At 44.6% G+C, this 27,137-nt stretch overlaps 1 protein-coding gene across 6 annotated transcripts in view; it reads right to left on the bottom strand.

Moving 5' to 3' along the window:
- Positions 1 to 27,137, bottom strand: part of ARHGAP26 (Rho GTPase activating protein 26) — a 414,886-nt gene that overhangs the window by 264,422 nt on the left and 123,327 nt on the right. For all 6 annotated transcript variants that reach the window (XM_032476994.1, XM_032476996.1, XM_032476997.1 and 3 more), the window contains exons 6-10: positions 26,521 to 26,631; positions 20,828 to 20,932; positions 19,245 to 19,374; positions 15,839 to 15,939; positions 9,660 to 9,754 (exon numbers count right to left, since the gene is read on the bottom strand). In XM_032476994.1, coding sequence (XP_032332885.1) covers positions 9,660 to 9,754; positions 15,839 to 15,939; positions 19,245 to 19,374; positions 20,828 to 20,932; positions 26,521 to 26,631 — 542 coding nt within the window. The remainder of the gene's footprint in view (positions 1 to 9,659; positions 9,755 to 15,838; positions 15,940 to 19,244; positions 19,375 to 20,827; positions 20,933 to 26,520; positions 26,632 to 27,137) is intronic.

Raw genomic sequence — 27,137 nt, 5'->3', positions numbered from 1 at the left:
AGGAAGCCTAGACAAAGACATCTTTGGCACATTAAGTTACATGTTCTTTAATGGAACAGATACCGACTGAGTGCCTGTTACGTGCCAGCCACGATGCCAGGCAGCAGGGAGAGAGGAGGCAGCACACTGCAACACACGGCACCAGGGGAAAGCGGCATTAGTCGCCGGGATGAGCAACACTCAGGGAAAGCGCGAACACTTGTTACTGTTGATAAGAAACTGTGGAAATGTATTCTAATTCAAGAAATCTTCTAGGTCATTTGTCAATTTTTTTCTTTGTTACTATTCTATCTCATGATGAAGAGACCTGTACGTAAATGGAGTTTACTTGCTGAATTATTCCCTTTCTTCAGACTTAGGTAACGGCAAAATTTTGGTTAAGACTTCTAAAAAATAAACTCATTTTATATTTAGGAATTGGCAAATCAACTGGTATACCCAATCAACAAAACTCTAAATTTCACATGCAGACTAAAGAATAGAAAGAGAAATAAGAAATAGGAAAAAGTTACAGAAATAACATAAGGCTGCCTTATGTCACACCAGAGTCCATTAAACAACACATCCGACTTACTTAAACCAGAATCTAACAGCAAATACTCTCATTTAAGCTTTTTTACAAGAAAAAAACCTCAGTAATTTAAAAATTACATGAATTCTACAGAGTCCGAGAATTTCTTAACTAGCTTATTTTAAAGAACAGCTAAGGAGCAATTCTGAAAAGTAAGATACTCTCCCCCACTTTCCCCCCACCCAAGTCATGGAAGTCAGAGCAGTGTAACACCCTCCGAGGAAGGAAAAAGCCATTTCCTCTCTGAAATGTCAATGGCATTGAGACCAGCACTCCAACCAACTGGCAGGAAGGCAAAATCAAATATTATTTCAAACAAGGGGTGAGAAGGGGAGGGGAAGGGAAGCTTGAAACCAGGAAAAATGGATTCATCTGTTGCAAAAGATAAAAACGCACACTGCACCGACAGGGAAAAGTAAGACTGCCTGGTTCTCAGCACACGCTGGACAGTCCAAGTCACCCATCTTTTTGTCAGCATCCTCAGATAAGCTGTCGCTGAAGCAAAGAGCCTGATGCTTTAGGTCAGAAAGCAAGGTAAAAAAGGTAATGTTTAAACAGAGGCTAGGGTAACGGAGCATGCTCGTTTCTGCAGGAAAATGGGTATGAAATAACCCATCATACAAGGGTGGGAGGAAGGAAGTTCTAGAGAAAGAATGAGTCATTTAGAATCTCTTTACTTTAAGGGGTAATAGTCACATGGTGGTTTCTTCTACAGGAACACACACACACACACACACACACAGAGGCACCACTGACTACCAAATGTTCATGTATAAAGGACAGCTAATTTTCAACTGGACCTCCTAAGAGTTACTAATATATATACAAAGCTGCCATCTAGAGGTTGAGCATGGAAACAAAGTCTGTTACATAAGATGACCGCTTTTGGAAAACACACAGTCTTAGACTCACACAACCTCGCGAAGACACACAAAAAAGCTCATGCATACACACCATATACCAAATTACAATAGTATTATTTTAACTTAAAATTAGTATGGTTTCCCTTTGAGACCACAGATTGGAAGGAGGGGCTTCAATCTTTTATCTTGTATAGGAAACATATATAAGTAATACGTTATCGCACATCGAGTTTGAAAACGGAATCTTCCCCTTTCCCACATACACACACTTAAAGCACCTGTATCCACGCTCAGTACACAGATGACTTGGAAAGTCATGACACTATAGCAAAAAGGAACGCCATCAAAATGAAACCAACCGGCTCAAAGACATACCCTCCAAAGCTAAATTTCACCACGAGAACAGTGAAGCCCCGGGTTTTAGGGTACAGAGAAAAACTTCAAAGGAGCAACGTCTCCTGACAGAGAACTATATCAGCGGAGAATATTACTGCATTCCATCTTCACAACAAGCCTGCAAGGTGTGACTAGTCCCCGTCTTACAGATGTGCTTAAACCACCCGCCCAGACTCACACAGCTAGTAAGATGGAGATCCCAAAATGAGACTTAGGGCTGCTTCGATCTTTTCCCTGCCTCCTTCTATAAAAACATACTTGAAATAAGGGTGGTGCCTCATTAGAGGGCTGGGCTAGATGTTTTAGATCTTCCATAAATCTTTGTAGCCTCCACTGTTCTTACTTTAATCAATCTCCCATTTTCCTGCAGCGGTTTTTGTTTTTGTTTTGGTCCTACCTATTCAGAAACACAGATTGTGCGAAGTTTTAGTTTAAATGTCAACTAACATGATTAAGTTCCTATAATCTCTGACACAGGAATTCACCAAAGTCCCAAAGGAAAGAACAAAATAATCTAACTCAAAAACTGCATTACCAGAAAAAAATCAAATTGCAGAACCACAAGCACACAGTACTGCATTCAAAGCTGTAGCAAATGACATTATTCTGCCTCTGGGAGCAGATCACCTGAGACAGAGATTTAGAACTGGGCAGTGTTATATAAAACATACCTAATTAAACAACTAGCAAACAAAGAAACGCTCATCCTCTGTTGTGCAAACACACAGCACACGGTGTGAAGACAAGGACTGAGCAGACAGTAGCTGTTACATGCAGGCTGGGACTGGTTCAGAGGAAAGCTTGCAGAAAAGGAGGACTTGGGATTTGGTGTGCAAGAAAAATCAGATGATGGTTTTTAAGAAGGAAAGTCCAAGAGATTCATAGTGCTTCATTAAACTTTCTATCTGTACCATCAGTAGAGTCTCTGGCAGGTAATGATGCTTAACAAATGAGGAAGGTAGGGAAGGGCAGAGGAAATGAGTATTCAGGGCATTCCGTTCACGCCGTCATTCTGTGTAAGAGTAAAGGGGGGAGTCCCTCTGTCTGTTACATTTTCCCCCCAGCATTCTAGACCTCCAAGTTTGCTCCAACACTCAACATACTAGTACATACACCTTCAGCTGCACGATGTGTGTGTGTCAGCGTGTGCCCATTCTATAGTCCACGGTAAGATCTGGAAAGCAATGACTACACTTGTCTTGGTCCCCATTACACCCTTAGCACCAAGTCCCCTTGTCACCCTAATACATTGTCCTTTGCCGCCCACCTCTGGAGAGGACCAGTGCGGGCACTGGGGTACTCTACACAACACATATCGTCTTCAAATGTATGGACTTGCGTTGGGCTCAGCTAGTCCTGGAAAAAATAAAAACATTCTAATTGTTTCCTTTCCCCAAGTATAAACACTGCCCCTCAAGAGACTCCATTGATTCTGTGCATCCAAAAGAAGGCTTTTGTGTCTATTATTTTCCATATGGTTTTAGGGGCCCCTCCTGTAAACATCTGGGAGAAAATACCCACGCGTTACGTACATCTGTGAGAAATTTCTTAAAAATAAACAAATGCAGAGATGCTGAGAGATGACGACCGCTGTGATTCTTTAGCTTACACAAATATTTTCCCTACATTTGCTTGGTAATTTCCATAAGATGCTGCATGGAGGGAAGTTAGTTATTCAAAGTGACTGAACACAGACATTGGCCAGAATCACACGCCACCACCACTAACGGCTGCTTTTCGATGAAGTCCCATTTTTGCCCAGGAATTTTACACTCAACTCCCTCAAAAAGAGTTAACACGCATGGAAGAAAAAATGATAAATCTATTCTTTATTCAACTAGAATGTCAAATAGAAACTTTCAGATGCTCGGCGCTATGGCAAAGTAATACAAAGTCACCAAAGAATGCTTCTCTATTAAGGTATAAAAAAAGGATGATTTTTAAACTGAAAAGCTCAGCTAGGCTACTGTAAAGAGCACCCAGAATAAGGAAGATAGTCTACGTGCAAGGGCTGCTCTGTGACGCGGGGCTCCTTGCCAGTGGGACTGTCCAAGGAGTGGGTGGGGCCGTCCATTTAAAAGGCTGATGGAGCTTTTTATTGCTGCATCAGTGAGAGAGGCCCTCCCTAGTCAACACGGTGTTAGTTTGCGAAGGATGCTGTCACAAACTGGGCTGCATAAACAACAGAAAGGCATCACCTCACAGGTCTAGAGGCTAGAAGTTGGAGAGCAAGGTGTAAGCAGGTGGGTTCCTTCTGAGGTACCCAAAGGAGAGTCTTCTCCATGCCCGTCTCAGCTTCGGGTGGTCTCTGAGGCATCTCTAAGCCATTCCTTGGCTGGAAGCCACATCACCCTGAGCTCTGTTCACAAGGGGTTCTCCTTGGGCACGTGTCTGGCTCTACATTCAAATTACATCAGTCCTGTTGGATTAGGGTCCACCCTAATGGCCTTACTTTTACTTGACTGACTCTGTAAAGACCCTAGCTCCAAATAACTTTCATTTTCAGACACTGGGGACCAGAACTTCAACACATGAGTTTGGCAGGTGCACAATTCAACCCATAACAAGTATCTTCTAGGAAAATAAGAGCATATCCTTCTTTGGAGCATGTCGTGGCAACACCCACAACCACTGCACATCGCACACGTTCAGTTGCAGTCATGTATTCTAAGTGCTAGAGTCCTGAAACTGCATTTAAAACCAAAACCAGAAGGGAAATGCAAAGTAGCATCACAATGATTGGATGGACATGATACCGTCAGCTAAGCAACTTCTCAGTTTGGAATTGAAGAAAGACGCGAGAATTTCTACTAACTTTCACTTCTCAGTGTTGTAAACCGTGAAGTCCTTTTGAAAGAAAACCAAAGACCAATGAAGAGCTACTATTAGCCTGGGAAACATTTACTCAGAATAGTCCAGGGGTGTTCAGCAGCTTCTCAGGTCTGAAGCTCCCCCAAAACTAGTTCTGAAGAAAAAAAAAAAGGCAGGCAACTAGAAAGAATGGAAGGATGAGACGTAATTACGTGGAATTCTAGTAATTATGCGGAAGTCAATATAGAAGGCTGTAGGATACAGAGAAGGGACTACAGGTCTAGTTTTGAGATGTCAAAGGAAAAGAATTTAGGATTAAAAGGAGGTTTCTGAAATATATTCACAGTACTACAGAGGATCTTTGACATAAGAAGTTCAAGAATGACAAATCTAAATCCCCAGACTCCGAATTAACACAATTTGATTTCCAGCTCATTCGTGGGTCAAAGAGTCACCACGGTTCTTCCTAAAGGAAGGGCATGTCAGGGATTAACCTCTTTTCAGCAGGATTTGAGCAAACTGACAGCAATGAGCTGGGATACAATGAAAACCATCAACTGACAAATGGCACCACTGCTCTGATTGCTTACTTATGCTGGTCTCCTCAGATAAACAGAAATGAGACTCATGTTAAAAATAAAAGGCAAAAGAAGAAATGTACAAAAAAAAAAGTTGAAAAGCCAGCATTCATGGAGCACCTACTGTGTGCCCTGAGCCTGGCCGGTGCTCTCTCTGCATGGCCTCTCTAAGTTGGCAGCCATGCAAGGGCTTTCTGAAGGGCAGCAGGGCAGAAATGTGGGGACAGAGGCAAGTGTGCTGCTGTGGTTCACACACCACTCGTTCACGTGCCAAGTACAAATGATGACAGTGAGAAAGCAGGACTCGGATCTCACAGTCAGCAAGCTGACGGCTCAGTGGAGTTCCCGAAATCCAAGTACAGACAGCACCGGTCTCATCCCTCAAAAACGTTTCTAAAACGTCCTGAGCTGTGAGGCAGCAAAGCGCCCTGCAATGAGTTCCACCCACCCTCTGTTCAAACCCCTGAGTTCTGGGTGAGACTCACCCTGTAAACTGTAGTAACCCGGGGTCCTTGGAGCACACACGTCCCTGGGCTGGAGTGAGGGTTACATGAGAATCACATGAAACCACACGAACAAGTGTTCAGCTTCCAGAAAGTGCTCTCTTACCGCTGGTTCCCGCATCCCTCCTCCATTGTTAACAAAAAAAAGTTGGTTTTATTGTGGTTACTGCTGTTGCTTTTACCCTGCTACTCTGTGTCAGAGCCTGGTAACCACCTTTCCAGCTGCACGCGCCTCTATATGGCAAAGAATTAAGCTCCTTAGTAAAGGAGACTGAAGTTTCTCTTCTTTTTAATTTTTATCTTGTTTTACTGTTGTTTGTTCTATTTTGAATAAGGAAAATGCATGTCTGTGCTCTGGGAAACTATATCATGATAAGCCCGCTGATCAGTGCACCAATTATGAGTAAGAACAGAGGACCACAGAAGGGCTTATTCAAAAGGTGGATTGCAGGGTCTGTCTCGCCGAAAGTTGGACTGTGTAGGTCTGGGGCGGGAACGAGCAGCTGCGGTTCTAACAAGCACCCGCTCGGATGCTGAGACCGGGCAAGTTCTCACCATACAGGAAGAGATGCTGATGCAATCAACTCGCAGGCCTGACCTCCTAGAACATTACTTCCTAAAGGCTACAGCTTCTGTTACAGAGTAACACGAAGTAGCAGCCCGGAGCCTGAAGGATAAAAGCATCCAGGCTTGAGAACCACAAGGTCACATATTCTAAGTCAAACAAGCCACACTTCAGCATGTAGTAATACCTTGATAGAATAAAACGCTCATAGCCATCACATCAGTGTCCACATATCCTACAGTTCACACACTCCCAGCACACTCTGAAACCTCACACTGTTAACTAGAGCCATTCTCTCTGTGGCTTTCACATTTCCTAGGTGGCCAACCTTGCATCTTGCTTCCCCACGCCCCGTACCTCTCTAGCCCAGCAGGTAGAAGCTGGGAAATCTATGGAAGGTTGAAAAGATAGCCGGACAGGTAGCAGCATCACCTCCTGACTCAGTGCACTGGTGAAAAAGCAAGATGTAGGGGAGTCTTCCAGGGAAAGGGACTCCGGGCAGAGTTCCCAGGGATGCCTCCCCTGAGCACTGTGGACATGCCTTTTCCCTCCTGTCTCAGTCCCTTCCTGGATGTGTGAGGAAAAGGCAGAGAGACACTAAGGAAAATACTGCCCAACTGTAATCTAATCTTTGAGACCAAAGACAATGACCTACATAGAAAGCAGAAAGGTGTTTCACAGATGCTCTGTGTTCTTTGAGGTGAAGGCCAGTCAGGTGCAGCCGCAAGAGGAGACACAGAAGAGGCTCAGGCAAGCAGAGTCTCATATATTCAAGGGTGCGGGACACAGTATGCACGACATGGCACACAGGGCCACGTGGCAAAGAACCGGCATCATCCAGGAGACAAGTGGTGGGAGGGGACAGCCCAGCCCATGACCTTTATCAGAGCTCCCACAGGAAAGGCAAGGCAGGGAAGGGTTAACTGTTCAGGAGCGGCTAGCCTGAATAACTTCAGGGCTGCTAGGCTATAGGAGTGGGTCCCTCGGTGCCTGTACCTGGCCCGGGATGCTTCAGGCAGAGGAATATTGCCTCCCGGGGTGTTGGGGCCAGGGGAGGCAAGGTGGCTCTGACCTGAAGTCCACACATCAGTGGCCCTCCCCAGGATGAGCCCTCGGCTGACTCTAAGAATTGGCTAGCCCTGGAAGGGGCAGGCTCTCCCCAGCCAGACAGCGTGTTAAGGTGTCAAAACATCAAAATATACAGAAAAGTTAAAATACAAATAATACAAGAGAATTACCTACCCCCACCTCCGCTTATTATGAGGGGACTTAGCAGCCTCATTCTGAACCTCAACCAAAGCCCCTCCACGTCCCGCCAAGGGAACCAGAGACGGCGACTCAGAAGAAATCGGCTTCCTAAATTCACTCAGTATGCTGAATGTGACACATTTGCTCTCAGCTTATAATTGGGATGTGCAAAGCTTTTCTGGGCCTCATACAGGGGGAAGGTGGCAGGAAGTGTTGGTAAGGGTGGAAATGAGATGGAGGAACCATGGTGAGTTTTAATTGCCTAAAAAACAACTCTCTACAACTTCTGGGAAACTTCTGAAGAAGAAAACAATTCAGCTTCAGGAAGCATCACTGACCTCTTTTACAATCTAGCAGGAGCTGTGATGCGAGGCATGCCCTTGTCCAAGGAGCCCTGCAAACAGACGATCATCTCTGGGAACTACCTGTGTGACCAGCATCAAACAGCCGGCTCCCCTTCCACACAAGCACATCTGCTAATCCATCTTTCATGGATGCCAGGAGGATGGATTCCCATAAATTCTACGCTGAGAGCAGGAAGATGCCTACAAGGGCTTAAAGTATCCTGATTGAGGATTTGTTTACAATTAAGAATAACTGATCTCAGTTTGAGTCACCACCCTCTTTGTAATTTCCCTTTGCTACCCCAGCTCAGCCTACCCTTCCAAACAACCCTTCTCCATTCCCTGCCCCTCTCACAACCTCCACACAGTGCATGATTGGGGAACTCTCTTTTCTTTACAAATTCTATTTACTTTTCTGCATTTAGAGTCTAGCCTTACGAAACACTAGGTCTGATACACATGCACAAAATGCTAATTAACAACAAATTAAAAATGGCAAATCATTGAGCATGTATTATTTGCCACTCTGCCCAGTGTTTTATATGCATTCGCTTCTCAAAGCCTTATAATTCCAGGAACTAGGTACTATTACCATCTTCATTTTCCAGAGAAGGAAATCAAGGCCCTGCAAGACTGAGTGACTTTCCCAAAATCACATGGCAACTGAGCAGCCAAGTCAAACATTAGATCTGGGTTGCCTGACTTGAGAGCCAAAGGTGTAATGACGAGACCACTAAGAAGGGACATGGTGAGTTTCCACGAACATCGGATTCAGGCTAAGCGGGCACGCTCTCTCCACGGGTGCTCGAGCCGCCCTGGCAGCCGCGACACAGGGAGACATCCCCGCGCCACGAGAAGGCACTGCAAACCGGGGTGCACGCGGAGGAGCAGAGTCCCGGCGGAACTCGGGCTCTGGATCCTCGACGGCTACTATAAAGAGGCCACAGGTAAACGTCCCAGGGAGGGGAGAAGCACTGGCTTGACAAAGTGGTGTGGCTTTATCTTTTTGTTAATAAAGGGGAGAAATTCAACAGCATTAAATGAGAATCATGCTGAGATTGAAGGCTCTTCATGCCAGCACTGCCGATCTTGAATAGGCAGCTCATACAAGCTTAACACGTGGCTCTCATTGAAAGAATTAACCTGTTGCCAAGTAAAGTGTCTCCAAGAACTGGAATGCTGTCAAGCTAGCTCAACACCATGAAGTGGTACAGCTTAATGAGACTCTATAAATCTGGAGAAACACAACACAGAGCTCCCACCCCGAAGACTGTGATCTTGCGAGTGGTCTGATGTCTTTCCTGAGCACGCACACACAGCAGTGAGTGAAATGCTGTTAACTAAAAGCTCTTTTTTTTCAATTGAGCAGACTTCTCCCACTTTTCCCGCTACCTAATTCCTCCTGAATCATTTTATTAAATTAAAATTTTTTCAGTTAAAAAAAACTCCAATACCTGAAACAGTCACGCTGAACAGTTTTCTTTAAACATATATTCATCCTCCTGAGATATAACACACATTCCCAAGAAGGGAGGCCCTAACATGAAAATGAAACCAAACAACCAACCAGGGGCTCAGTGCTGAATCTGAAAGATGAGAGAGGATATATTGATTCTTGCACATCAGCAACTGCCCTGAGGTCTACTCCAAACTGAGTACGAGAGGAGGGATGGAGATGGGAAAGAGGGGGGAAACACCAGAAAGTTGTGGCCGAATGGACAAGGTAAGAGATCTAAATTCAGCAATATGTACTCCTAAGAAAAGTGGGACAGCTACTCACCTGTCTACTGCTTCCACATCAAAGCAAAACCTCTTCTCGATAGAGTCTGTTTTCCGCCGTGTGCAGGATTTGAGGGTGACTGACTCATCTTCTCCCTGTGGGGAACACACAGACCATCAAGACGAGGCCAGATCGTGGGCTCTGCTCCTCTCCAGGACAAACACAAACGTCAACAGGGTGATGACTTCATCTTCTCAAACCTGAGTGTTCACGCCCACAGGAGGTGGAAGGTGGATCACAAACCTTCTCAGGCAAGAGCCTCATGCAGCTAAAATCTGTAAGCCATGTTCTACTTAGAGCCAAACGTCCTCAGTATTGGTAGACCGTGATGGTACAGCATAACCTGGGCTAGATTAAACTCCTGCTGAGACTATTTTAAATAGGTTTAATTTGTAGGTTTGGTAACAGTTGAAACAAGATGACCTTGAGGTCTCCTTCTAACTCTGAGCTTCTGTGATCTTGGTTCAGTGGTCACTTCTCAGGAAGACATTCCTAGACCAGGTCACGTTCTCCCAGACATGTTCACATAGCACCATGGACCCCTCCTTCCCTCACAGCACTGATCACAGCTAAACTTTTCTGTTGCTGTAAGTGATAATTCAAATAATATCTTTCTCCTTATTAGACTCCAAGCTCCCCGAGGGCACGTAGTGTCTGTTTTTGCTTACCCTTGTCCCCAGAGCTCAAACAGGCCCTGGAACAGAGCAGGTGTGTAATAAATATGTTTTAACAGCTTTACTGAAGTACAACTAATGTGTAACAAATTGCACATGGTTAAGCATACAACTTATGAGTTTTGACATCTGTACATACACATGAAATCATCACCACAATCAAGGTAATGAAGATTTCCGTCAGCCCCGGGTATCCCTCTACAACGCACCACCCCTCCACCCAGTCCGTTCCCAGGCACACATTCAATCTGCTTTCTGTCTCTACAGATTAGTCCACATATTCTGTAACTTTATAGAAATGGAATGCCCTTTCGTGTCTGATTTCTTTCACTCACCATAATTCATTTGGAATTCATTCACATTGTACGAATCAAGAGTTTGTTTTGATATTATGTGACTGATAAGCGGTTATATCCTAAATATATAAGCAACTCATTCAACTCAGCATCAAAAAAATAAACAACCCAATTAAAAAATGGGCAGAAGATCTGAATAGACATTTTTCCAAAGAAGACCTGTAGATGGCCAACAGGCACGTGAATAGACGCTCAACATGGCTAAATATTAGAGAAATGCAAATCAAAACCACAATGAGATACCACCACACACCTGTCAAAATAGTTATCATCAAAAAGATCACAAATAACAAATGTTGGCAAGGATGTGGAGAAAACGGAACCCTTGTACACTGTTGGTAGGGATATAAACTGGTGCAGCCACTATGGAAAAGAGTATGAAGGTCCCTCAAAAGACTAAAAATAGAACTATCACATGATCCAGTAATCCCACTCCTGGCTGTATATCCAAAGAAAATGAAAGCATTAATTTGAAAAGATACATGCACCCCAATTTTCACAGCAGCATTATTTATAATAGCCAAGATATGAAAGCAACCTAAGTGTCCATCAACAGATAAATGGATAAAGAAAATGTGATGTGATGTGATGTGTGTGTGTGTGTGTGTGTGTGTGTGTGTGTGTGTGTGTGTGTATAAAACTACTCAGCCATAAAAAAACAATGAAATTTTGCCATTTGCAACAACATGGATAGATTTGGAGGTTATTATGTCAAATGAAATAAATCAGGCGGAGAAAGACAAATACTGTATAAAATCACTTATACGTAGAATCAAAAAAAATGAAACAAATATGAACGTGACAAAAAAGGAAGCAGACTCAGAGTACAAATTAGTGGTTTTCAGTGGGCAGAGGGAAGGGGTTGGTGCAAGCTAGGGGTAGGGGATTAAGAAGTACAAACTACTATGTATAAAATAAATAAGCTACAAGGATGTGTTGTACAGTGCAAGGAATATAGCCAATATTTTAAATAACTATAAATGGGGTACATTTAAAAACTGAATCACTGTGTTATATACCTGAAAACTTACATAATACTGTTTAATATAAACAATAACTATCTCAATAAAAAATAAACATAAACATTAAAACAATAGAGGTAATTTTTTAAATCCATGGAACAAAAAAAAAGTTTCTTTCTTTTTACTGCTGGGTAGGATTCCATTGTACAAATGGAATGCAACAGTTTTATCACATAGCACTAATTTACGGCCTAGAAACATAGATGTTTCTGTCCCTGATTTCCTCTCTTCCGGTCACGTAAGAATTTCTTAGGGTCCTATTTTGCCTGTATCTGCCGATCTCTCTTTCTAAACTAGGGGGAAATTAGCAAACTTGCCTAGTTTGTTGAATAATAGGAAATGTGACTGCGTATGGTAAGACTTGACCACCCACTAATATCAGGATAGTACACAAAACACAGAAGACCTAGGAAGAGACAGTTTGTATTCACAAGCCTTCCATCTATTGTCCTCTCCTGAATGGCTAAGATGAACTTCTCAGATTGAGAACTGCTCCTTCTGCAATGTGTAAATGTATGAGTGTAAACACCCAAATATATGAGATTCTGACCTTGGTGATAACTAACTATATTTCTGATTTAATGGTATTGGACCAGCTCCCCCTTGGAATGCTTGGGGGGGTGTGTCCCTGAGAAATAGGAGAAAACTGGGGATCTATAAAAGGTTGTCAAATATAAGCAGAAAAAAAGAGGAGAATGTGATTCTGTTCCAAAGATGATTGCGTTATATCAGGAAAAATCTATAAAGACAATCTGTTCAACTACTGATGGTTTAAAAAAGTGGGGGGCGGGGATGGAGATAACAATCACTTAAACAAATAAATGAAGAGTTACAACCCTGACAAACACTACAATAAAAGAGGCAGATTGTGCAACAAAAGCCTACATTAAGGGGCTGTGACCTGGTCAGGAAGGTCAGCAAAGGATTTCTTGGGTTGGACTCGCAGGATCCACAGGAGATAAAACCAGAAGCATAGACTAGGGTGAGAATAGCAGGTGGAAAGGCCCTGTGGTTGGGGTCCAAGGAGCCCTGGAGAAACTGAAGGGAAGCCGCTGTGTCTAGAATCCCAGAGCGAGAGGGAAAGTGGACTGAGAAAGAGTTTGAGGGAGGCAGGGACCAGATCACGCAGATTGTGGCATGTATCCTGAGAGCACTGAGGAAATAATGAAGGTTTCTAGCCAGGGACAGGACAGGGTCAGCGCTGGGCTGCTCCAGGCCTCCCACAGAGAGGGGCCTCATCTCAGAGGGCAGGATGTGGGAAATTCTCTTTTACCACATACAGAGCTGGTCTGCAAGAGGACAGAGGAAATCTGCTCACATCTCTTGGACTGAAGTAAGAGAAAAGTGGATACTTTTAAAGAAAATAATCCAAGTGAAAGGGACAGGGAAGGAGAAAAAGGGTAGAGAAAAAGTATGTTAGGAAAAGAAAATATCCCAATTATCTATGTTAAGTCTACCTCCAGCTCCTAGGAAGGCTTCGTATAAACACGTATACAAAGATGTCAAGATTCTCCTGTATAAACTGAAAAGACATCACCTCTGCCCAGCCAGTCTTCACGCTTCCTCCTCCCTGAGGCCGAGGAAACAGAGTGGTGCTATAGAAAGCCTTTATATATATATATATATATATACATATATACATATATAATTATCCTACTTTATGATGATGATTGGGCTCAGAATGAGGAGATGCAGACTCCAGAATCAGCGTTAAAGCACTGGTTCTAGGAATTCATTCACTGTACGGCCGTAAAAATCATTTTCTCTCTCTCACCTTCAGTTCCCTCTTTTGTAAAGGAGGAGACCCGGATCAAACTGGATGGTAAAGGACAATAAAAGGACTAAGAAAAACATAAAACATAATATAAATGTAAGGAATTATTCCTAGGAAAAGTATTTAGTACTGTGTCGGGCTCTGTCCCAAGAAGCTTATATACACTAACGCATGTAAACCTCTTAACGACTCAGTGAAGTGTTGACTGTTATCTCACTGAAGCCCAAGGAGTCCCAAACGCCCACCATAGCTGGTCTCTGCCTCTTACTTTCAAGCGTGATCAAAAGGAAGATAAGAAAATACAAGACAGTTCTTCATTCAAGCCTTAGAAGTGCACAAGATAAAAAGCCCCAAAATAAAGGCTGTGAGAGAATAATCCAGTGAAGCCAATTTCTAGAAGGACTAAGAGCTGGAAAAGGACTATGACTCGACCCAAGAAAGGCAGACCTAACTCCATTTTCCTTTCATGAATAATAGGGGACACCTATTAATACAGATTTTTAATAGGGCTTCTAACTCTGGAATTTCTCTATGTTTTGACAATTTAATGTCTCTTTTCCTGAGATTATTTATGTCAACTTCACCCTTGACAAGACACAATGAAAGAGCTTTAGCTTTTTTCGCTTTGATAAAAGGAAGGACAGAGATGCTGATCAACTCCTGTGTTGTGGCTTAATGAAAAAACCAGTTAGAAAAACTGAAAGTGGAGGAGAGCAAGGGTGCAGCGTTGGGGAGTAGCTAAGAGCAATGACAAGTGTCTAACGTCACTGACCCAGACGGTCTGACTTCAGAGCCAGGGCTTGTAGCCTCTGCACTGTGGTGCCCACACAATGTGCAAACACAAAAATGGGGTGCACAGAAATGCACCACAGAAAAGAGGGCCAGGCTTGGAATACTCACAGAGGACTAAGTCATCAACAGATGAGACACAGCCGAAAAATTATTTAAACTAAATGTAGAAGAATGAGAGAAATTATCCAGAACAGAGTTCAGAGATTCAAACAAATGAAAAATATAAATATTTTAATTAAAAATATTTAAATGTCTCCGGAAGGAGATAATTAAAAGAATGGGAAGGGGAATAAAATTCAAAATGATAATCAGTGAGAACCTTCCAAAATTACTGAAAGATACCAATCTTCCAACCCAGAAAGGCCCCGAATCCTAAGCACAACAGATTGAAAAACTAAAAAAAATTAAAAACTACAGAGAGAACCATCATAATGAAATGCAGAATTTCAAAAGGGGGAAAAAAAAAAAGAAGAAGATATAATGAACAGCCAGAGAGGAAAGACAGATCACCTAATGAGGAAATGCAGGCAGACTGAATGCTCCGAGACACAGCCAGGAGGGCCCACCAGTGGCGACGACCCCGCAGAGGCACCCTGGCTGTCTCTTCCAAAGGCGGCCCCGGGAGTGTCTCCCATCCCACATGCTTGTCAGCGCAACGTGCCTTTGCTGCTTCTCCCATCAAGAGGCAGGTCTGTGACCTCTCACACTGAAACTGGGTGCGCTTGGCTGGGCTTTTATGACTATTTAACCAACACAGGGCCAAGGGCCAATGTGAGGCAATATGACTTCTAAGAGAAGTCATTAAAAGGCGATGTAAGGTCTGCTTCTGTTACTGGAACACTCACTCTTGAAACCTTTAGCTGCCCTGAGGCCGCCATGCTGTGAGGAAGCCCAGACTGGCCCATGTAGAGAGGCCAGATGGACAGGCTCTGAGAGTACACAGAACAAGAGGGAAAGAGGAAGAGAAGGAGAGAGGAGGTCAGGAGAAAGGAAGAGAGCTAGATCTGACCAGCCCAGAGCTGCTTCAAACACTTACTATTCCAGCTCTAGTCACCATCTGATTGGAACCTCACAAGAAGCCTTGAGCCCAAACCATCCATCCAAATGCTCCCCAAGTTCCTGACACACACACAAACTGTAAGAAATGCTGAAACGATTGGTGTCATTTTAAAAGTTGCTGCCTTTTTGGGGGGTCTGGTACACAGCAATAGATAACTGGAACATCTACACTGCCAACTGGCAGCCCTCTAGGTACCAGGTGACAGTGACAAGAACCAGCTTCACAAGGCGACGTCATCCAAGAATTTCCAGCATCTAAACACACTAACACTGTATACATGTGAACTACAAGCATCTTTCCTAACTGCAGTTCCTAATGTAACTTAGAGCTAAGAATAATCCTCTTGTTTTGGTTACTTTGTCGGGTGCCATGCCTCCTGGAACTACTGTATAAAAATTAAGAAAATTACAGCGAAACATTAGCGGTATTATTTCATACATGCATTATAATCATCATATGTTAGCTGAGCAAATCAGACATGAAATTTAAAAATGAACTCACCCCCTTTCCTCCTGACTTTTGGTCAAATGGTACCATGGTGATTTGTTTGGAATCCCGTTGATATGTACAGTAGTGCTTCACCCACGAAGTTCCAAAGTGACCTGCAAGGTAATATTCCCCATAAATCATCTCTGCATGTCCACTGCATGCAGGAAAAACACACAACCAGTAACCCACAATGCTCACTATCCTTAATCCTTAAACTGTTTCTAGGGGCAAAACATTCTCCATAGCAGCTGGAATGGAACAGACAGAAATCCAATCCCACAGGCTGGAAATGGAACTGGACCAGGGCTTTCCCCAGTGACCAAGGAAGACTGTTTCCCACTAACTGCTGCAGCCAACGGGTCTTAAAAAATAAGGAAAGTAGAGGTTCCCTGGGGAAATTAAAGTCACTTTCCCATCATCAATCTCCATCTGAAGTTTCCTTTCTCTCCCCTGACAGGAGTAAGATGATTGAAGAAAGAACACAGAAAGGCTCCTCAAAGTGCTTGTCACCGTTCCCATCTGGCCCGATGACTTCATGCTTCCCACACAGCTGCTCTGTGACTGTGTGCACAGACGCACAGGGGTTCTGACCCACTTCCAAACCCCTCGTTTTTATTTTAGCAGAACTCAAGATTGAAAACGCAGACAAGCAAAACTCCAAGACACCAGAAATGTGAAATGGAAGTAACTATAAATGCTCAAATGGAATCTAAAGAGTTTGTCCCTCAAAATTATCCCTCGGGAAAAAAGCAAGTGCCCTGCAGTCAAATACTGACAGTCTCCGACATTACCGGGTGCCTGGCCAATTACTTTATTTTTGAACAAAAAAGTAGCATTCGAGGAAGAAGGAGGCATGATTCGTATTATTAGCAAGGTCCTCAACCAATACTAGTCCTAGATGCTTAGCTCTAGATCACATAGATATGGTCAAAAAACAACAATAACAACATGAAAAGAAATTAAGCAGGTACTAGATAATCATTTTTCAGGGCGTGAATGCCCATCGCAAGTGTTGGATGTCACTTAGTAAACTTACAAGGCAATACATTGGAGAATCAAGGACAAATGGAAATACCAAGTATGCTAAGGTATCTCTCTGGCTAAGAGAATAAATTCCAGTGACGGCACAAGACAAAGATTTCAAAAGTGTTGTATCCTGGACACTTTGAGCATCAAAATAAATAATAAAGACAGTAATGTACGTAGCCTACTGAACAAAATGGGAACCCGTAAGTCCATACTGATGAAGGAAGGAAGGAAGGAAGTGAGTCCAATGAGGGAAGAACATGGTCTTAAGGTGTCTCCCCACAGGTTGCTAACCACTACAAGGGGAACAGAGTGACTGCACAGTGGGGCAACCAGACCATACCTTGATTGAATGATCAAAATTAACAAGACCATGGCGGGGCAGAGGGCCATCCTTTGCTCTGGATGTGGTACCCGGGAAGAACACAGAATTACTCATGTAGGATTTGACCAGAGATGCTCGACCTGAATCTAATCATAAGGAAACATCAGGCAAAGCCACACTGAACAAAATTCTATGAAAGACCTGGCCTGTATTCTTCAAAAACATCAATGCCTTCAAAGCCAAAGAAAATGTGAGGAACTATTCCAGATTAAAGGAGACTAAAGTTGTCATATGACAACTAAATGCTATACAAGATGCCGTACTGGAGGAAAACAAAATGCTTTATGAGGGCATCACCGGGACAACTGACAAACTGGGTGTGTGGAACGTCATTTAGATTAAATATCTTACAATGTTAAATTTCTTGGATGTGGTAACTGTGGTTACATGACAGAATATTTTTAGAAAATGCACACTAATGTAAAAGAGCATAGTGTGTGCAATCTGTTCTCAAACGGCTTAGAAAAAATTTAAACGTGTGTGTGAGTATCTGTGACTGTGATGTTCACACACACCCAGACTGAGAGAGAAAGAATGATCTAATTGTGGAAATAGGGGAAAAATCAGTGAGTCTGGGTGAAGGTCATATGGTTGTTCTTTATATTATTCTTAAAACTTTCTGAAAGTTTGAAATTATTTCAAAATAGAAAGTGACAAAAACTCCCAAACAAACAAGAAAGCTGTATCCTAATGACATGCTCTGAACTTCTGGGTCAGAGAATCAAAATGTGTTTCTAAGGGTGATCGAGACATTAGTGCTGAGAGAGCGCATGAAGTGTTGGAATAAAACTGAATGATGCAGTGGGAGAGCGCTCACACCGACTTAACCTGTAAGTGACCATTTAATAAATTAAGTATTGTAAGTGGACACTGAACTGTATTTTTGTAGCCCAAAAATTTACATTTTCAAGTTGACTGAAAACTTTCTGGGGCGCTCTTCTCATTGGGCAAAGAAGAGCTCACCACCTATGCAGGTGTAACACACAACTAAAGCAGCTTCTGTCTCTTACAAACCTTAACAAGCTCATCCCCTTAAGAATAAGGGACATAAAACTCTCTTTCATGCCTGATGCTCCGACCTCCAACCCCATTACTACACCACTGTCAGCAGGGAGCAATTTTAAGCCCAAGCGAATTTTTGAGTAATCGCTAAGCAGAATAACCACTGAAACAAAGTGTGCTGTTCCCTCAGAAAGCCTCCAGGAGTGCAGAGATGTGGCTAGCACTGAATCATCAGTGCCCAGGCGGAAAGCATGGCTGGGAAACTACAAGAACTACCCGTCAAAGAAAAGAGAAAAGCACTTCCTGTAACCCCTAGCAGGGCACGCACGAATGAAGTCTGGGGGTGCTACAACGCAGTGCAAGAACCTGTGGGTCATCAGTGGAAACCCTGGGTTAGCACCACCTGGCATTTCTTTCCCTGACGTCATATGGGCCAGTCCATGGGTCTTCTTCCTAGCTCTTGGGATGAGCTTTTGTTTCTATTTTTGATCAAATGTAAATATTAGGACAACAGGAGTTGAGGGGAAGAGGGAACAAGCCCAAGTCATAATTCTCCGGGTGCTGCTGAAACAAGTCTCAAAGGAAAACAAAATCACCCACTGGGAGGTCCACCAAAGGATGTGACCGCCGACAGACAACAAGGCCCAGCGCTGCAGACCTCTCCAAGGCCTCTACGCCCAGGGTGTGGTTTGAGGGTACAGGAACACACTGAGGGTACAGGAACCTCCAGAGCAGGGCGACACCAGGGAGAGAAGTAGCACCGCGGAGCCTCGATGAGCTCCCGGCTGCAAAGGGATTCCCAGTTACAAAGAAAACACGATACATCCCTTGGAGGTAGACAAAGACCTTGTGGACAGCAACTTCCCCTTAGGAAACTGGACTATGAAATTGCTCTCCTTCATCCAGACCTGTGCTCCAGACCAGGCACTAAGGATTCAAATACACCCTCCACCTCCTGGGCCAAAGGCACGAGTCCACCCAGGCTGCTGGCCGGCCGGCACTCACGCTTCTCCTGGACGTAGAGGTACCCTTCCATGGTGTAGGGGCTGATGGTCTTGTGCTCGAGGGGGTTCTCCTTCATCTTCTTCATCAGTGCTTCCACTTCCGACCTGGTGCCTTCAAAGCGGTTTCTTGTCTAGGATGAAAGGAATTTTATTCAAATGGAAGAAATGAAACCTTGTTCCCATCTCTAGTGATTCAGAACATCAATCCACAGAATCCTTAGAACTAAAACCAGATAAGGAACATTCAGCCATCCAAGAATTAGGCAAATGTTCACTTTTAAAAACTATACTTTGGCCTTAAAAGTCCTATACTAGAATGACCCTACCCTCAGACTTAAGGGATCGTCGAAATCACCTGGGGAACTGGCAGAAAATGCAAATGACCAATCCTCACCGCCAAAGGTAAATTTAGTACCTCTCAACCCAGACATGCACACTGTCAACAAGCACCCCAGGCGAAGCTGACTCTGATGGTCCATAGGAGGGGGGCCCCCCAACTCCCTCCAGGAAGGAGATACTTTTCTCAGCTGTTTGTTGATGGCTCACAGAATCCCCTCCTGAAATGGAGCTACTTCACTTAAGGTTACTCCCTCCCCCAGGGCAGCCTGCATCCAGTAACCAGAGGCCAAGGGCCAAAGAAGGAGGGTCAGGGGCCCATGCCTGTGCCAGGGGGCCCATGACATCAACTGGGGCCTCTGTGGAGACTGCCTCACCACTCACAGGTATTTTGGCTGACACTGCCTCCTGTAAGCCTGCTCTGTGTACACCTCCACCCCAGAGGCTGCCTTCTGAGGAGCCAGGCCCAAGGGGAAGCCGGGCTCTGCGAAAGCTCATCCAAGACTCTTCAACTCTCTGTTCTCTGAGGCCACACAGAGAAGCATGGAGGGTGCGGGGGGCAAGCTCAGGCTTCTAAAAACATGTAGCGCACCTCCCATGGGAGCACTTGGGTTTCCTCGGCCACGGGATCATCCAGAGACAAAGACAACAGGCAGACTAACGTGGCCCAATCACACAAGGAAGGAGGGGGTTCGAGCCCCAGTAACTGCGAACCAGAGTCCTAAGCAGGGTTCTGTGCACCCAGAGGTCCCACTGTTAACAATTTGGGGAAGGAAACTGGGAGTAAGGCGCACTGGCTCAGATTTCCTGGCAGCCCCAGAGCGGGTTGAACAGGAGTATATCCTCTGAGCTGGAGGCCAGCACATGGGCTCCATCCCCAATCCCTGAACACACACTGTAAGGTTTTGTGTGGCCAGACAGCTGGATGCGCAGGAGGGAGGCTGGGCCGGGCTGGGTGGGGCTGGGACTTCCACTGCCAAAGGAAATCCTGACTCTGGTGCTAGTGATTTAAAAAAATAATCAGAGCAGCACTTCCGAGAACATAAATAGTGCTTTGAAATAACGGAGGAGAGAATGATGCTCTAACCTGGGACCACCCAGCACCCTAGCAATGCCTGCCCCCCACTTCCCTTTGAACTCGAACAAGGCCCGTCCTCCCCATCTGCACTCCCGGCCATTTAAGTGATCTCCAGGCACCCAGACCCGTACTTAACCAGGGAGAGGGAGCCCATCCCCTCGCCCACTCACGTTCTGTATGCTAATAGTCAACTGCATCTTGAAGTCGTTGAAGTCCTTGGCCAGCTCATAACCGTGGTGGTAGAAAGTGAAGAGCCCTTGTAGGAATGCTAGTAGCTGTAACGAAGGCAGAAGGGCAGAGATCACATAAGCAGGTTCAAGAGGCATTACGTAGCTGTACCTGAGTTCCCAGCCCTGGTTTGAAAGTCTAGAATAAAATAATAATAATGGCTAGTGCTTACAGAGCACCTCTTGTACTTCAGGCATAGGAACTCTACATGCCCTGTCTCATGGAATAGTCCTAACAACCCATGAAAGGAGGACTAATGTTCCTCCATTCTACTAATGAGGAAGCAGATTCAGAGAGGTTAAGTCACTTGCCCCAAAACACACAGTTAAGTGGCAGCCAGCATTTGAAACCAGGTCTCCTTGGTACAAACAACCAAACTCTTACCCTGTGAGCCTCAATGCCTCCTAAGAAAATCACTTCTTCAGAAACTGAAGGCCAGGGCTCCAACTCAGTCTCCTTCTAGTACATTCGCAGTGTCAGGTTATCTCATAGAAGAGTGTAGTTACATTGATAACCAACACGGAAGGGAGAGAAAAGGAAGCTGGTGTGTCCTGAGTCTGCAGTCTAACAGGCAAAGTCAGGTCAATCTAGATAAGACGTCAGCTCAAGCGTGTTTCTGCACTTTCTCTCAACTATCCAAAAGTCAGCATTCTGGATTCCTTTCTTAATAACGCCACGTTCCCATATTTTTAGTTAAGATGGTTTCCCAAAATTCTCATTTAAAGTGCCTCAGGCTAAAAATTGTAAGCCCATTCCTTGTTTAGTCTTGCTTTTAGTGAAGAGTGAAAACATCCATTCACCACGATTCTCACAAAAGGCCTTCATATATTTAAAAGCCATTCACATCCCCACCCCGAGCCCCTGCCGGCCTTCACTCTCCAAGCTACATAAATGTTCCCGCGCTCTCTCCTCTCAGTGCCCACGTGGATGGGCCCCTCCCCAAGTTCTATATATCTTGCCCTACTCCCAAATCTCAACCTGAACAAAGGATAATAAAGGACTGAACAAGGTTTAGAAGAACCAGAACCTCACCCCTGGATCACAAGCTCAGGTCTACTACTCTGGGGGACCAGCCCCCTTCTAACTTGAACTTCTCAGTGCCGACTTACGTGGTCTGAGTGGTCCCCTCTGACCTGCCTCAAACACCTGTTACATCAAGACACAGTTGCTTTACGTTATATTGTTGTGTTTAATTTTCTCGCCCCTAAATAAACATGCCTTTACTTGTTAAATAGAATCTCATTTTTTTTCACCTAACTCTCCTTTTCCAAGAAGCAGCCCTAATAACGACAGCGAAGGGAACTCTCACACTTTGTTTGTGGCAGGAAGGGTAAGCACCAAGGTATATGCTACCCGACCTGAGCCCAGGGGAGAGGCCTGCCTTCGGACAAAGCCACATGCCCAGTTCATCAAAGAGCTCCCCACTAGAGAGTCAGACAAAACCCAGCTCAGAACAATATGGTACCCTGACTTCCTGCTGCCACTGTCCCTGCAGCGTCCATTCCTTTAGATCCTCATGGAGGTGAGGGAACAGGCATTGCTGGGTCCTTTGGCTATAAACACATCTAGTGGCACCATATACACATCCCTAACCTAAATCAAGGAACGGGTATTAAGCCACGAGAGAGTCACCAAAGACTAACAATGAACTCCTCAAAGATGACCAAAGTTTTTGGACCTCCTCTATGAAAAATACATTTCTGAGAAGAAGGCCCATCCTTTTCCTCCTAAATGGCTCCAGTGATAGAGAAGACGGCGATCTTAAGCCAAACCTACTGCTGGTATTCACAAAGACAACTGTTCTTCCTTAACTCATCCCTCCCTGTCGTCCTTGAAAGCTGTGCTCCATCACTGTCCAAGGCACTGAGTCACCCTTTACTGGGGAACAATGCAGAAGATAAGCAGCTGGTTCTCAGGTCGTTCCTCCTATTAGCTCTGACTCATCCTTCACTTAAAGCCAGCAGGACCACCTTATGCAGGGTGACTAACTATCTCACACGGCTCACTACGATGCACTCCACACAAGCACTCCAAAGGCAGTTGTTCATATTTATTTCGGCTTTCACTTCCCTTGGTATCACGCCCGATTGCCCATTTTTCAACAGGAAATGATGACTTAGAGATTGTTATTTCTGAACCACTTCCCTTTCTTTTCCCCAGAGCCCCTTTTCTCCCCTTCTCCAACTTGGGACCTCCCCTCCCACACATGACATGAACCTCTGACCCCACAACCCGGTGGGAAATGAAAGTTTCCACGGCCTGGGGGGCTGGGCAAGGCCCACGGAAGGACCTCAAAGATGGAAGATTCTGTCTGCCTCAAAGAAATGCTTCTAATCACACACACAGAGGGAGTGCCTGCTATATCCTCACCAGGTTACCAACGAGAGAAGCCAGCAGGCCTACCCAGGCTCCCCCGTCAAGGGCCAGGGACACAATCACAGCCTGACAAAGGAAATGCCCAAGAGAGACCTTCCCACCTCCTTCTCCCTTCATCCCCATCCTTGTTTTCCTGTGAGGAGAACTGTAAGAAAAAACCTAGTCCTATTTCCTAGCTGATAACACAGATTAAAAATAAATAAATAAATAAACAAAAACGTAACTGGCTCATTAGTGGTGGCTCCATCATCCTGGACTCTCTGGTAAACTTAGATTATTTCCATGCACAGAATAGAGCTACTGTCGTGGATGGAATTGTGTCTATTTACCCCTAAAAGATAGGAAGTCCTAACCTCCAGTATTTCAGAATGGGATTTTATTTGGAAATAGGGTTTGTAGAGAGGTAATCAAGTTACAATGATGCCATTAGGCCCTAATCAAAAAACACTGCTGTCCTTTAAAAAAGGGAGAAAATTTGGACACAGTTAACATACACAGAGGGAAGACAGCAGTGTGATGATGAGGAACGGAAGTGGTGCATCGATGAAGCAAGGAATGGCAAATACTGCTGGGAACCATCGGAAGCTAGGAATAAAAGAGGAAGGACGGTTTCCCTACAGGTTTGAGGCGGGGCAGGGGCCTGCCGGCCTGGACCTCAGACTTCTAGCCTCTAGAACATGAGACTATCAATTCCCGTTGTTCTGAGGCACCCAGTTTGTGTAACTCTGGTACAGCAGCTCGAGCAGAACACAGCTCCCAAGAATCATTCATTCATATGACAAAGAGAAGGGCAGCCAATGGAAGGATGAAAACCTGGGCGGGGTAAGCCAGGCAACGCTCTTTAACTCATCTTTAACCCATTACTGCACTGGGTTGTGGTAAAGATCATCTGTGTAATGAGTTAGCCCAGGAGAGCTGGCAGGTACTGTCCAGCAAGAGCGATGGAGTCAGGCTGATGTGTTAGCAGACAACCTGCAACGGGGCAGAAGCGGTGGGAAAGGGCAGGAAGGCACGGCACCGAGAAATACTCAGGGGGCAGAACTCAGAGGATGTGGAGAAGGAGCCCTCAGCCGCTCCAGGTAACCTTCAGTTACAAGAACGCAGGGAACAGACGCAACAGGGCTTCGCCTTCATGCAGTCAGCGTGTCACCATCTGCAGTCCAAGTCTCCAGAACATTTAGTACCTCAACCACAAAGTAAAGGCTTCCAGGGCACACAAAAATATATGGTTTAGATCCCAGAAGTCTAACTCCTCTTCCTTGGCACACTAAAATTTTGCTTCTTTTTCTGAAGGTCAGTAACATCCTGGTACTTGAAGTTACTTCCTGAGAAACAAATGAACACAGTCGATGGGCACGGACGTTCCTCGAAGAGCTGGAAGATTCCCTTGACTGTAACCAACTCAAAACATGAATACCCACACCAGGCACCCCAGCAATTTAGTTCTGGGAGATTTTTGGGGTTTTTTTTTTTTTTTTTTTTGCTGGTTTCCTTTCCACTTGTTTCACCTGTACACAGTCAAATGCTGCTTTATAGAGATTAAGAGTCAGACCATCACAGCCATGCAATTTACTAGACGTGACCTTAGAGAAATAAATAAATGTGCTTCCATCTCTTCATCTGAAAACAAAAACAGTATGTGCCCTCAGAGGTGTTATAAGGATTGAACAACATAATGGTGGTAAAGCTCTTATTCCTTACACAGAACATGACACAGCTTCAGCTAATATCGTCATCAACTGTTACTTCATGTTCTTCTTTTGTACCATCGAGGCCAGTGGCTTAAACTTTAATGTGCAGTGGAATCGCTCGGAAGGATTACAAAAACAGAGATGACCAGGCACCACCCCCAAATTTCAGGTTAGGGGTGGAGCCTGAGAATTTGCATTTCTGAGACTTTGAGAGCCACTGATCTGGTCAGTAGCTTTTTATGATCAGTAGCTCTTCTCCAGATCCACAGCTCCTAAAGTCACTCACCTTCCTATCAACTGGTGTGTTCAGAAACAAGAATTTCTGTGGAAAAGTGAAGGTTAAACATCCAACCCCTCCAACATGTTTAATTAACTCTGGGCAAGCCCCTCTCCCTTTCTCTTCATTCTCACATGAGACCAGAAATTGTTTTCATTAGCTCTCCAGATACCTCATTTTATGACCATAAAAACATCTGCCAACCACAATGGTTTTCTACTTCTTAAAGCCCTCTGGTACCTCCACTCTGTCCAACCCGGCACTGAACTGCCTGCTACCTCGGCTAGCTCTTTACTAGATACTTGGCTCCCCCAATGAGGGCTGTGAGCTCCTTAGACAGAACAGCTGGGTTGTTGACATCTTCTATGGTATTCAGAAAATAAACACTTTTAGATTTACCAGACTGTATTAAAATAGGTAGGCCCTGTTTATATTGGCATTGACTCATTTCCTCATTTGAGGAGACCCTGGTTGGCCGAAACTGATAAATCCCTTGACCTCAGAATAAAAAATAATTGTTAACTGGATGTTAAAAAGCAATTATATAATAACTGGGTACCAACTAGGTTAGCTCTATTCTAAGCCTCTTACCCGATAAACTCAGTTATCCTATCATCTTTATAAGTGGAATTATTATACCCATTTTGCAGATGAGAAAACTGGGAGTTTATACGACTGGGATAAGGAAGGGCGTGGAACTTAGAAGGCAAAAAGAGAAAAGTCTCAGGGGGGAGGGTATAGCTCAAGTGGTAAAGTGCGTGCTTAGCATGCATGAGGTCCTGGGTTCAATCCCCAGTACCTCCTCTAAGAGTAAAGAAATAAACCTAATTACCTGCCTCTATTTGCCAAAAAAAAAAAAAATGACAAAAAGTGAATAAACAGGACATTAAAAAAAAAAAAGAGTAAGTTCTCCTTGGGTGACTGCTCCGTCGGGGTGATCTGAGGGAGAGAGGAATTGGGGGAGGAAAGAGGAACGGGAAGGTGTCATCACTATTGTTTGGCAAGACGAAAACTCCTCCCCTCCCCTGCCTGGACATGGAAACCAAGCAGCACAACGTGCAGGAAGGAACCAATGCCGAAGGCTCTCTCTCCATCTCCCCATCTCCGTGGTTGCGCTGGGAAGAGCCCAGGGTAGCCAATGGACAAAGCTCTGTCATTAGCAGAAGGCACCACATCAGGGCTGGTCAACCTCTTTATCAACAACTTGGAGCATTTCATAATCTAGGCATGAGTGGGAATGAGGGGTGCGGATGGAATCCGGGACCCAGTGAAACTCTGAGCATCTACTTACAGGCTCCACGAACTCAAACATCTTTCTCTCCTGGACTTCCTGCACCTTGAAGACATACTCCAGGGATACTTCATAGAAATGCTGCCGGACCAGGTCCACCTGGCTGTCTGCCTGCAAACAAGATGGGATTTAAAAGAAGCAGCAAGTCACTATCTGAGGAGAGGATTCAGCCAGAGGCCAGAAAAATCCCTGGAGATGGGTTTTAAAAGCAAATCAACTAGCACGAAACACAGATATGAATAATGATAGTGGTCAGCTGAGCGCCAACTTTAGACCAGCCATCAAACTCACATCTGTACTCGTTACCTCAGTCAATACTCAGGCTTCATTCATTTTAGTTACTTAATCCTCATTAAATTCCTAAGAAGAAGATATAATATTTGCTTCTACTTCGCAAGATGAAAATGAAATCAGCTAACACGAAGGCACCTGACAGTCGGTATAAGGCAAAGCTGGGACTTCTGTCCTGGGCGATCTGCCTCCGAGACCCTTGCTCATCCTTAAACCACTTGACTCGACCCCCTCCCCGCACCCTGGGGCAGACCTAGGTTCCCTGGAAGACAGATTTTTCAAGAGAAAAAGAAAACACACCAGGCCATCTTCATTCCATCCTCCCT

This window comes from Camelus ferus, chromosome 3, assembly GCF_009834535.1.
Source record: "Camelus ferus isolate YT-003-E chromosome 3, BCGSAC_Cfer_1.0, whole genome shotgun sequence".
In the NCBI taxonomy this organism is placed as follows: domain Eukaryota; kingdom Metazoa; phylum Chordata; class Mammalia; order Artiodactyla; family Camelidae; genus Camelus; species Camelus ferus.
This window is presented reverse-complemented; position numbering and strand designations above follow the sequence as displayed.